General features: G+C 39.8%; 3 protein-coding genes across 3 annotated transcripts; all 3 read left to right on the forward strand.

Annotated features, from left to right (window-relative positions):
• The first annotated feature begins 356 nt into the window (after positions 1-356).
• On the forward strand, positions 357-2749 carry LOC148340146 (L-rhamnose-binding lectin SML-like). Its single transcript, XM_088289186.1, has 9 exons — positions 357-517; positions 763-795; positions 895-960; positions 1170-1307; positions 1611-1718; positions 1783-1827; positions 2185-2317; positions 2380-2483; positions 2659-2749. Exons 1-9 carry the CDS (start codon positions 481-483, stop codon positions 2685-2687), a joined length of 693 nt encoding a protein of 230 aa, XP_088145312.1. The 5' UTR covers positions 357-480; the 3' UTR covers positions 2688-2749.
• A 2556-nt stretch (positions 2750-5305) lies between these two features.
• On the forward strand, positions 5306-7686 carry LOC148340147 (L-rhamnose-binding lectin SML-like). The gene is made up of 9 exons (XM_088289180.1): positions 5306-5461; positions 5704-5736; positions 5833-5901; positions 6113-6248; positions 6528-6637; positions 6702-6746; positions 7123-7255; positions 7317-7420; positions 7596-7686. The coding sequence occupies exons 1-9, from the start codon at positions 5425-5427 to the stop codon at positions 7622-7624; spliced, it is 696 nt and encodes a 231-aa protein (XP_088145306.1). The 5' UTR covers positions 5306-5424; the 3' UTR covers positions 7625-7686.
• Positions 7687-10388: 2702 nt separating this feature from the next.
• Positions 10389-12838, forward strand: LOC148340148 (L-rhamnose-binding lectin SML-like). Its single transcript, XM_088289181.1, has 9 exons — positions 10389-10535; positions 10777-10809; positions 10903-10971; positions 11183-11318; positions 11609-11718; positions 11786-11830; positions 12078-12210; positions 12275-12378; positions 12756-12838. The coding sequence occupies exons 1-9, from the start codon at positions 10499-10501 to the stop codon at positions 12782-12784; spliced, it is 696 nt and encodes a 231-aa protein (XP_088145307.1). The 5' UTR covers positions 10389-10498; the 3' UTR covers positions 12785-12838.
• The last annotated feature ends 338 nt before the right edge of the window (positions 12839-13176 follow it).

Here is a 13176-nt window from a genome sequence, read left to right on the forward strand (position 1 = left end):
CTGTTTTTCTTGAAGACGTTCACAAAAAATTATTAACAATTATTATTATTAACAACTTGTTTCGCTCCTCTGCTTTCTGTGTGGTGGTAGCTTTAGCACAGCTCGGAAAAACGTGTAACGACATGGTACAGGTTAATTGAATTTGCTTTAATGGCTGCAAAAGTTTTGGTGTGTTGAGGTTCAGGGGGCAAAGGAGTTGGATTCTCGAAGTGGTCACTCCCTCACCCCGTCTAAATAACGTTCCCAATTAGACAGACTGCTGAAGATACCGCTATGGTCCAGCTGCAGCCATTAATGAGGCCATTAGTGAGTGTTCAAGTTTTTGACGGACGCGAACGCCCCAGCTGCAGCCGGACCCTGAGAACGATTTTGGAGGCGTGGCTTTTGATTTGCAGAGTGGGTGGAAGCCTTGCAAGTCACTATAAACTCGAGAGATCCTCTGACAGTCGTACAAGTGTCGCAGACTGGGCCGTGTAGAAGATGGCTATCTACTCCTTCCGACTTACTGCAGCGATGCGTGAGTATTTACTTTAAAATAGTTGAGTGTTTCAATGACATTGTTTTTTGACTGCTGTAGTCGTAATGGTGATTTTATTGTATGTGCTTGATTTAACTTTCCTCTCAAAACTAGCTCCGACTAATGATGTGTACCTGTGTGTTGTCATTGACAAACCACTTTGCACAAAAAAAAAAGAAACTGAATGAAATGGTAAACTGCCAAAAAATTTCCCTTATTTATCAAACCTGGTGTTTGTGTTCTAGTGCTGACAGCCACATGTTTGCTCCTCGCAGCCGGTAACTATCAAAGTTTATGTCCAATATGCGCTAATTCCGATTTCTCAAAGACCTCTTCGCACCAAACCTTTTTATTTAAAAAAAAATTTTTTTTTGCAGTTGAGTCTGCAAACCAGGTGACCAGCTGTGATTTTAACCACTGGCAAGTCCATCGCTTAAACTGTGGTAAGACTTAAACCTGTCTTAATGAAGCAGTCACTGACATAACATTTTGTCTCCCCAAAGAGAATCATGCATTTTAATATTGTTCAGGTCAACCTGGACTTTGTTGCACATGATAAATAATTTCAATTTGACTTTAATAATTTTGACTGCAACTCGAGTACACTTCCATGTTGATGGCTATCTCTCTCTCTCCTCTTTGTGTGTGACAGATTACGGCATAATTCAAGTGCAGAATTCGTTGTATGGTCGCACAGACTCAAAGATCTGCTCGGATGGCAGACTTCAGAAGGAGCTAAGTAACACAAAGTGCACTCAGCCAAATGCCATGGAGACCATCAAGACAAGGTACGCATTGGGCTCAAGTTAAGAACTTAATCACTCAACAGAAATGTGACTCCCCCCCCCCCCCCACACACATACACACATACACACACACACGCACATTTTGCTGACGCTCCTAAGCAGTCCATGCACTGTAAAACATCACTTTAACCTCATTGGATGAGTAAATGTGTCAATATTAAAACTTAATATGTATAGGCGCATCTCAAATCGCTCCCCTCACTGAGGATGTGACATGAAGTTTGTCCTTCTGTCATGACTTTTGAAAGGCCTGACACTATATTAATGCCGAGTCATGACATTTTTCCGCAATGGCAAGAAATCATGTGAAGTGAGCATGAGTGATTTCCGCACACCTGATCCCTGTGTTGGCACCTTAAAATATCTGCAGACCAACTTTACCTGCTTGCCAGCAAGTACGTCTCCCATTTACTGTTAATAAATTGAAGGGTTCCTACTAATTTTCTATTTACTCAACAGTTACTCTGGTGGCATGTGAGGGGTCAGTTGCACACTTGTATTGTGGTAAGATTTATTTTTTCTCTTAACTGCATCATCATGCATATACATAAGAAAATTTCTCAATCAACATAATGCAAGCTTTTCATTCTGACTGGACTCTTGCACCTGCTACAATGTGTTCCCTTTAAAGTCACCCCTGCCAACATGGCTACCACTAGGCACGTCTTGGCCTGTTCTAGTCTAGTTTTTCATTCTGGAACAGCAGTGATGAACAGCATTCTCTGTGGACTGGACACTTTGTCCTTTTTTTTTTTATCAATTGATTTTTTTTAAATCCAGGGTCTAAGGCTTAAACTCTGTGCTATTAATGTGTTTTGACTGTGAATTTGAATAAATTTATTTCTGTCATCTTGATACCAGGTTTAGGACACACCATTTCAGTCTACCGTGCAGACTACGGCCGCAGTGACACGACCACTTGTTCGTTCAGAAGGGCACCTAATCATCTAAAAAATGTCGACTGCGTGCACTCAACTGACCTTGTTGCCAAAAGGTACAGTAACACAATATATATTTGTGTTCTTTTAAGAATTCTTTTTTCCCTCACACTCGTAGGTGCAATGGAAAAGTCGACTGTTGGATCACAGCCACCAACTCGCTGTTTGGAGACCCTTGTAAAAACATCTACAAGTACTTAATGATTTCTTACACGTGTCAATGTAAGTGGTCCCTATTATAGGAAATGCGTTTATTTTAGCTGCATTCAAGGGTCCTAACCCTGTAATGTTTAACTCCACACTATTGATTGTAAGGAAAGCCCTGTGCACCTAATTGTATGAATGCATATAAAGTACACATTTTTACTAGTTTGCATTAACTGACTGTTTTTTGCAGATCCTGAGGTTCATCCCTATGGTGTATGAGAAGTACTGCCATATTTATGGAGTCTTTGTATTCAAATGAAAAATAAAACTTACTTCGAATATTGGGTGGCGTCAACTTTCTGTAACCTTTGCTGACCTCAAGATGTCTGCCGTTAATTGAAGTTGGAGTTCCATGGTTGAATGTTTTAACTTGGCACTCACAGCGCTTGGCATTTTCAATTTTGTTAGCTGTTGTACTATAACTATTTCGGAGACCCAAACGTGTACAAACACCCCATATGACTTAAATACCTTGATTGACACTTTATCATTGAGTTCAGGCCGAGGATAAAATTAAATTGAGAAACCTGTTAAACTGACTTTAGCCCCCCCACACCTAATGGAAATGTAATCTGTTCTGATCACCACATTTCAAAGGGATGGTGTCTTAATGTTTAACTGTTATTTCAATGCAAAAACGTTATAGCATCAATATAACCACCGAAATATAGGTGAAGTACATGTAACATGGGGCACACCTCCCCAACAGGAGGCTGCCATGTTTCCCTGCAGTCTTTCTGCTATGGATCCCCACAGTCAATGCATGGTTACTTAACAAGACTATGGCATATGCAACAAATTGAATGTACTAATGAGAATACTATAAGGATAATTTGCTTGCACATCTGCTGAAAAAATTGTGGTAGTCTTGAAGTGTCTTTCTGGGGCGCTGTAGTGTGCGTGCGTCAAAATGCTTGCACTTTAAGCTGATCTCATAGCAAGCTATTCAACTATAGGTGGTGCTAAAATACACTTATTGTACCTTTTTAAGCGCATGTGAAAATGAGATCACACAAAGAGTGCTGATTGCCCCTGAACTTCAAGTGACTAGGGGAGAAGGATAATTCCTTCATATTAAAGTCTCCTTCCTAAATCGTACTCATTTTCCTGTGTTTTTGGGGAGGGTAGTAGGGGTGACAAACATGATCCAGGGAATCTTCTTTACCACACTAATCAGAGGCGGGTGCTATTAGAATTGTGTGTTCAAGTGGAACCTCTGGCTGCGGCTGAGGAGCAGGCATCGAGTTTTGTGTCTAATCAAGATATCAATCGTGCATTTTTTTTTTTTTCCCCTCATGGGCCATTGCAGATCAGGACCAAGTGCGTTCTGTTTATTAAAACATTTTCTAAAAACTCCATTGTGTCATCGTGCTGTGTCTTAAGGGTGCCTGCCTCGTTATAATTTCTTGCTCATGCCTGAGTCAAGATGATTGCTTAAATAATTTGAGTGATAAATGTATTTTAAGAATATCCACATTAGTTTTTTTTTTAAGGCAAACATCCTAGATTCATATTGAGACCCATAGCAACGCCCTAACAACGAAAATGCTTTTGTTCGCCAATCTCCGGTATTCTTCGGGAATTACGTCATTCAGAGAACCACGAGTGGCCAGTTGCCATTGTACTGCATTTCTTATTGTCCGGTGAGCTGCTCAACTGCCATTGTTGTTGGGTTATTTGGCGAAATGCCTCGGCGCTGTGTGGCGATGCATTGTTTGCATTCTGGGAAGCATCTATTTGAGTGGCAAAAACAAAAAACTAGGGCACGTAAATCGACCAATTTCAAGCCAGTGTCAACAAGTGTTATTATCCACAAGCACTTCGAAGATCTCTATTTTCTCAACAGTTTTGCTTATGATAAAGGGTTTGCAAAAGGGTAGGTGGTATTTACAATCCATTTTGAAAACCTTGTGATATGTTGCGCTTAATGTGACAGCTTGTGTATGACTGACGGCTGTGATCGCTGAATGAGGACTGTGTGTGTGCATGCGGGTGTGTGGGGGTGTGTGTGGAGGGGTGTGGGTGTGTGTGTGTGTGTGTGTGTGCTGAAGATCGGTGAGAAAAGAGGAATAAAGTTGAAAATGAATATGACTGCTATCTTCTGATGTTTATCCACCACCTCTATCTGTCTATTTATCTATCTATCCATCCATCCATCCATCCATTCATCTATATTGACCAATCAGTTAAGTACTGCATTGTGATTATTTTTTATATTTCGTATTATATTTGCAGCCGGGACTGAGTCTTACTCAAACCAAAGCAACCTTGTTACTCGTATTACCAGGAAATCACATATCTTTTTTTTTTCTTCAATGAAATAGCTAAGTTTGTTCTTAAGCAACTAGCAAAGCGGCTAAGACAGCTAGCATGAACTTGAGCAAACACACCAAAATATATATGACAGGTGAAATATCCCATTAAAAGTGTACCCTTCATAGTTGAGCTTTTTGAATCAAATTATATTGTTTCTGACCTGTTTTTCTTGAAGACGTTCACAAAAAATTATTAACAATTATTATTATTAACAACTTGTTTCGCTCCTCTGCTTTCTGTGTGGTGGTAGCTTTAGTACAGCTCGGAAAAACGTGTAACGACATGGTACAGGTTAATTGAATTTGCTTTAATGGCTGCAAAAGTTTTGGTGTGTTGAGGTTCAGGGGGCAAAGGAGTTGGATCCTCGAAGTGGTCACTCCCTCACCCCATCTAAATAACGTTTCCAATTAGACAGACTGCTGAAGAGACCGCTATGGTCCAGCTGCAGCCATTAATGAGGCCATTAGTGAGTGTTCACGTTTTTGACGGACGCGAACGCCCCAGCTGCAGCCGGACCCTGAGAATGATTTGGGAGGCGTGGCTTTTGATTTGCAGAGTGGGTGGAAGCCTTGCAAGTCACTATAAACACGAGAGATCCTCTGACAGTCGTACAAGTGTCGCAGACTGGGCCGTGTAGAAGATGGCTATCGACTCCTCCCGACTTACTGCAGCGATGCGTGAGTATTTACTTTAAAATAGTTGAGTGTTTCAATGACATTGTTTTTTGACTGCTGTAGTCGTAATGGTGAGTTTATTGTATGTGCTTGATTTAACTTTCCTCTCAAAACTAGCTCCGACTAATGATGTGTACCTGTGTGTTGTCATTGACAAACCACTTTGCACAAAAAAAGAAACGGAATGAAATGTTACACTGCCAAAAATGTCCCTTTATATATAAAACCTGGTGTTTGTGTTCTAGTGCTGACAGCCACATGTTTGCTCCTCGCAACCGGTAACTATCAAAGTTTATGTCCAATATGCGCTAATAACGATTTTCTCAAAGACCTCTTCGCCCAAAACATTGTATCTATCTTTTTTTTTTTTTCAGTTGTTGAGTCTGCAAACCAGGTGACCAGCTGTGATTTTAACCACTGGCAAGTCCATCGCTTAAATTGTGGTAAGACTTAAACCTGTCTTAATGAAGCAGTCACTGACATAACATTTTGTCTCCCCAAAGAGAATCATGCATTTTAATATTGTTCAGGTCAACCTGGACTTTGTTGCGCATGATAAATAATTTCAATCAGGCTTGAATAATTTTGACTGCAACTCGAGTACACTTCCATGTTGATGGCTGGCTCTCTCTCTCTCCACTTTGTGTGTGACAGATTATGGCATAATTCAAGTGCAGAATTCGTTGTATGGTCGCACAGACTCAAAGATCTGCTCTGATGGCAGACCTCAGAAGGAGCTAAGTAACACAAAGTGCACTCAGCCAAATGCCATGGAGACCATCAAGACAAGGTACGCATTGGGCTCAAGTTAAGAACTGATTTTCTCAACAGAAATGTGACTTATTTTTTTATCCCACAAAATTTTGCTGATTGCTCTACAAGCACTGTAAACCATCACTTTAACCTAATTGGATGAGTAAACATGTCAATATTAAAACTAAAGATGTATATGCTAATCTCAAATCACTCCCCTCGCTGAGGGTGTGACATGAGGTTTGCCCTTCTGTCATGACTTTTGAAAGGCCTGACACTATTTTCTTTAATGCCGAGTCATGAAATTTGTCCGCAGTTGCAATGGCAAGAAATCATGTGAAGTGAGCATGAGTGATTTCCGCACACCTGATCCCTGTGTTGGCACCTTAAAATATCTGCAGACCAACTTTACCTGCTTGCCAGCAAGTACGTCTCCCATTTACTGTTAATAAATTGAAGGGTTCCTACTAATTTTCTATTTACTCAACAGTTACTCTGGTGGCATGTGAGGGGTCAGTTGCACACTTGTATTGTGGTAAGATTTTTTTTTTTTTTTTTCTTTTTAACTGCATCATTCATATACATAAGAAAATTTCTCAATCAACATAATGCAAGCTTTTCATTCTGACTGGACTCTTGCACCTGCTACAATGTGTTCCCTTATAAGTCACCCCTGCCAACATGGCTACCACTAGGCACGTCTTGGCCTGTTCTAGTCTAGTTTTTCATTCTGGAACTGCAGTGATGAACAGCATTCTCTGTGGACTGGACACTTTGTCCTTTTTTTTATTTTTTTTTTTATCAATTGATTTTTTTTTAAATCCAGGGTCTAAGGCTTCAACTCTGTGCTATTAATGTGTTTTGACTGTGAATTTGAATCACTAAATTTATTTCTGTCATCTTGATACCAGGTTTAGGACACACCATTTCAGTCTACCGTGCAGACTACGGCCGCAGTGACATGACCACGTGTTCGTTCAGAAGGGCACCTAATCATCTAAAAAATGTCGACTGTGTGCACTCAACTGACCTTGTTGCCAAAAGGTACAGTAACACAATATATATTTGTAGTCTTATAAGAATTTTATTTCCCTCACACTCGTAGGTGCAATGGAAAAGTCGACTGTTGGATCACAGCCACCAACTCGCTGTTTGGAGACCCTTGTAAAAACATCTACAAGTACTTAATGATTTCTTACACGTGTCAATGTAAGTGGTCCCTATTGTAGGAAATGCGTTTATTTTAGCTGCATTCAAGGGTCCTAACCCTGTAATGTTTAACTCCACACCATTGATTGTAAGGAAAGCCCTGTGCACCTAATTGTATGAATGCATATAAAGTACACATTTTTACTAGTTTGCATTAACTGACTGTTTTTTGCAGATCCTGAGGTTCATCCCTATGGTGTATGAGAAGTACTGCCATATTTATGGAGTCTTTGTATTCAAATGAAAAATAAAACTTACTTCGAATATTGGGTGGCGTCAACTTTCTGTAACCTTTGCTGACCTCAAGATGTCTGCCGTTAATTGAAGTTGGAGTTCCATGGTTGAATGTTTTAACTTGGCACTCACAGCGCTTGGCATTTTCAATTTTGTTAGCTGTTGTACTATAACTATTTCGGAGACCCAAACGTGTACAAACACCCCATATGACTTAAATACCTTGATTGACACTTTATCATTGAGTTCAGGCCGAGGATAAAATTAAATTGAGAAACCTGTTAAACTGACTTTAGCCCCCCCACACCTAATGGAGATGTAATCTGTTCTGATCACCACATTTCAAAGGGACGGTGTCTTAATGTTAAACTGTTATTTCAATGCAAAAACGTTATAGCATCAATATAACCCCCAAAATGTCGGTGAAGTACATATTACATGGGGCACACCTCCCCAACAGGAGGCTGCCATGTTTCCCTGCAGTCTTTGTGCCATGGATACCCACAGGAAATGCATGGTTACTTAACAAGACTATGGCATATGCAACAAATTGAATGTACTAATGAGAATACTATAAGGATAATTTGCTTGCACATCTGCTGAAAAAATTGTGGAAGTCTTGAAGTGTCTTTCTGGGGCGCTGTAGTGTGCGTGCGTCAAAATGCTTGCACTTTAAGCTGATCTCATAGCAAGCTATTCAACTATAGCTGGTGCTAAAATACACTTATTGTACCTTTTTAAGCGCATGTGAAAATGAGATCACACAAAGAGTGCTGATTGCCCCTGAACTTCAAGTGACTAGGGGAGAAGGATAATTCCTATTAAAGTCTCCTTCCTAAATCGTACTCATTTTCCTGTGTTTTTGGGGAGGGTAGTAGGGGTGACAAACATGATCCAGGGAATCTTCTTTACCACACTAATCAGAGGCGGGTGCTATTAGAATTGTGTGTTCAAGTGGAACCTCTGGCTGCGGCTGAGGAGCAGGCATCGAGTTTTGTGTCTAATCAAGATATCAATCGTGCATTTTTTTTTTTTTCCCCTCATGGGCCATTGCAGATCAGGACCAAGTGCATTCTGTTTATTAAAACATTGTTTTCTAAAAACTCCATTGTGTCATCGTGCTGTGTCTTAAGGGTGCCTGCCTCGTTATAATTTCTTGCTCATGCCTGAGTCAAGATGATTGCTTAAATAATTTGAGTGATAAATGTATTTTAAGAATATCCACATTAGTTTTTTTTTTTAAGGCAAACATCCTAGATTCATATTGAGACCCATAGCAACGCCCTAACAACGAAAATGCTTTTGTTCGCCAATCTCCGGTATTCTTCGGGAATTACGTCATTCAGAGAACCACGAGTCGCCAGTCGCCATTGTACTGCATTTCTTATTGTCCGGTGAGCTGCTCAACTGCCATATTTGTTGGGTTATTCGGCGAAATGCCTCGGCGCTGTGTGGCGATGCATTGTTTGCATTCTGGGAAGCATCTATTTGGCAAAAACAAAAAACTAGGGCACGTAAATTGACCAATTTCAAGCCAGTGCCAACAAGTGTTATTATCCACAAGCACTTCGAAGATCTCTATTTTCTCAACAGTTTTGCTTATGATAAAGGGTTTGCAAAAGGGTAGGTGGTATTTACAATCCACTTTGAAAACCTTGTGATATGTTGGGCTTAATGTGACAGCTTGTGTGTGACTAACGGCTGTGATTGCTGAATGAGGACTGCGTGTGTGTGTGTGTGTGTGTGCTGAAGATCGGTGAGAAAAGAAGAATAAAGTTGAAAATGAATATGACTGCTATCTTCTGATGTTTATCCACCACCTCTGTCTATTTATCTATCTTTCTATCCATCCATCCATTCATCTATATTGACCAATCAATTAAGTACAGCGTTGTGATTATTTTTTATATTCAGTATTAGATTTGCAGCCGAGACGGAGTCTTTCTCAAACCAAAGCAACCTTGTTACTCGTATTACCAGGAAATCACATATCCTTTTTTTTTTTCTTCAATGAAATAGCTAAGTTTGTTCTTGAGCGATTAGCAAAGCGGCTAAGACAGCTAGCATGAACTTGAGCAAAATTCTTACATTGGCATTGTTTTTCAGCCCTGTTTATTGTAATCCTGTCATAGACATTTGATTAATGATAAAAATTAGATTAGAACTAAAATGAATTGTAACAGTTTATATCTATTTGTAAATCATTTATTCTGCAATACTTTTGAAATATGTTTCGTGGGCGTGGTGCCTGATTGTGACAGGTTTGTGCCAAACACTCCAAAATATATATGACAGATGAAATATCCCATTAAAAGTGTACCCTTCATAGTTGAGCTTTTTGAATCAAATTATATTGTTTCTGTCCTGTTTTTCTTGAAGACGTTCACAAAAAATTATTAACAATTATTTTTATTAACAACTTGTTTCGCTCCTCTGCTTTCTGTGTGGTGGTAGCTTTAGCACAGCTCGGAAAAACGTGTAACGACATGGTACAGGCTAATTGAATTTGCTTTAATGGCTGCAAAAGTTTTGGTGTGTTGAGGTTCAGGGGGCAAAGGAGTTGGATTCTCGAAGTGGTCACTCCCTCACCCCGTCTAAATAACGTTCCCAATTAGACAGACTGCTGAAGATAACGCTATGGTCCAGCTGCAGCCATTAATGAGGCCATTAGTGAGTGTTCAAGTTTTTGACGGACGCGAACGCCCCAGCTGCAGCCGGACCCTGAGAACGATTTGGGAGGCGTGGCTTTTGATTTGCAGAGTGGGTGGAAGCCTTGCAAGTCACTATAAACACGAGAGATCCTCTGACAGTCGTACAAGTGTCGCAGACTGGGTCGTGTAGAAGATGGCTATCTACTCCTTCCGACTTACTGCAGCGATGCGTGAGTATTTACTTTAAAATAGTTGAGTGTTTCAATGACATTGTTTTTTGACTGCTGTAGTCGTAATGGTGAGTTTATTGTATGTGCTTGATTTAACTTTCCTCTCAAAACTAGCTCCGACTAATGATGTGTACCTGTGTGTTGTCATTGACAAACCACTTTGAACAAAAAAAGAAACGGAATGAAATGTTAAACTGCCAAAAATGTCCCTTATTTATCAAACCTGGTGTTTGTGCTCTAGTGCTGACAGCCACATGTTTGCTCCTCGCAACCGGTAACTATCAAAGTTTATGTCCAATATGCGATAATAACTATTTTCTCAAAGACCTCTTCGCACAAAACATTTTATATTTGTATTTTTTTTCAGTTGTTGAGTCTGCAGACCAAGTGACCACCTGTGATTTTAACCACTGGCAAGTCCATCGCTTAGACTGTGGTAAGACTTAAACCTGTCTTAATGAAGCAGTCACTGACATAACATTTTGTCTCCCCAAAGAGAATCATGCATTTTAATATTGTTCAGGTCAACCTGGACTTTGTTGCACATGATAAATAATTTCAATCAGGCTTGAATAATTTTGACTGCAACTTGAGTACACTTCCATGTTGATGGCTATCTCTCTCTCTCTCCTCTTTGTGTGTGACAGATTACGGCATAATTCAAGTGCAGAATTCGTTGTATGGTCGCACAGACTCAAAGATCTGCTCTGATGGCAGACCTCAGAAGGAGCTAAGTAACACAAAGTGCACTCAGCCAAATGCTGAGGAGACCATTAAGACAAGGTACGCACATTGGGTTCAAGTTAAGAACTTAATCGCTCAACAGAAATGTGACCCCCCCCCCCCCACACACGCACATTTTGCTGACGCTCCTAAGCAGTCCATGCACTGTTAAACATCACTTTAACCTAATTGGATGAGTAAACATGTCAATATTAAAACTCAAGATGTATAGGCTAATCTCAAATCACTCCCCTCACTGAGGATGTGACATGAGGTTTGCCCTTCTGTCATGACTTTTGAAAGGCCTGACACTATTTTCTTTAATGCCGAGTCATGACATTTTTCCGCAGTTGCAATGGCAAGAAATCATGTGAAGTGAGCGTGAGTGATTTCCGCACACCTGATCCCTGTGTTGGCACCTTAAAATATCTGCAGACCGACTTCACCTGCTTGCCAGCAAGTATGTCTCCTATGTACTGTAAATAATTTGTCGCATTCTCGAACTAATTTTTCTTTTTACTCAACAGTTACTCTGGTGGCATGTGAGGGGTCAGTCGCACACTTGTATTGTGGTAAGATTTGTTTTTTTCTTTAACTGCATCATGCATATACACAAAAGAAAATTTCTCAACTAACAATGCAAGCGTTTCTTTCTGTGACTGGACTCCCGCACCTGCTACAATGTGTTCCCTTTAAAGTCACCCCTGCCAGCGTGTTTTTTTTTTTTAATCCAGGGTCTAAGGATTCAACTCTGTGCTATTAATGTGTTTTGACTGTGAATTTGAATAACTAAATTTATTTCTGTCATCTTGGTACCAGGTTTAGGACGCACCATTTCAGTCTACCGTGCAGACTACGGCCGCACTGACGTGACCACGTGTTCGTTTAGAAGGGCACCTCATCATCTAAAAAATGTCGACTGCGTGCACTCAACTGACCTTGTTGCCAAAAGGTACATTCTCAAAATATATACATTTATTTTTTTCATTAAAAACTTTTTCCCCCCACACTTATAGGTGCAATGGAAAAGTTGACTGTTGGATCGCAGCCACCAACTCAATGTTTGGAGACCCTTGTATAAGAATCTACAAGTACTTGGTCATTTCTTACACGTGTCAATGTAAGTGGTCCCTATTGTCGGAAATGCGTTTATTTTAGCTGCATTCAAGGGTGCTAAACCTGTAATTTTTAACTTGGCAGCATTAATTGCTTCGAAAACCCTGTCCACTTTCAAAACTGTTTAAAGCCACATTTATACTTTCGGCTCAACACGAGACTCTCGCTGTTCTTCTGGTATCTGTTTTAATTTATTTTTTTTACTGCTCCAGCATTAACAGTGTGCGTTATATAATTGTATAAAAGGCTGACGTTTTGCAATGTGGGGAGGAGGGGGCTTTTTTTTTTTTTTTTAAGATGACTAGTAAAGGTTTTTTATTTTTTTCATAATTGTAGAATGCATATGTACACCTTTTTATTAACTGAATGTTTTCTTTGCAGATCCTCAGGGCCATCCTTATGGTGTATGAGCAGTATTGCCATATTTATGGAGTAATTGTATTAAAATAAAACTTTCTTCCATATTAACTGACTATTTTTCTCTAGCCTTTGCTTGACCTTAAGGTGTGCACCATTAATTAACAGAAGTTGCTTGTTTTCTACTGTGTACGGCTGAAATGGGAGGTTTTCACAAAGCTTGCAATTTTCAACTTTGTTAGATGTTGGACTAAAACTACTTATCTTTCAGAGACTGAAGTGTACAAAACCCCATATAACTTAAGTGCCTTGATCCAAAGAATTTTCCATTGAGTACAGGCAAGGAATAAAATTAAATTGAGGAACCTGGTACCAGTGTTACCGTTAAGCTAATAGCATATTTTAGAATGTCTTAGCTTGTGGCATTTAAACTAATTTTGATATC

Source organism: Idiotropiscis lumnitzeri, chromosome 3 (genome assembly GCF_059441095.1).
Source record: "Idiotropiscis lumnitzeri isolate Australia: NSW breed Sydney's pygmy pipehorse chromosome 3, RoL_Ilum_1.0, whole genome shotgun sequence".
NCBI classification, from domain to species: Eukaryota; Metazoa; Chordata; class Actinopteri; order Syngnathiformes; family Syngnathidae; genus Idiotropiscis; species Idiotropiscis lumnitzeri.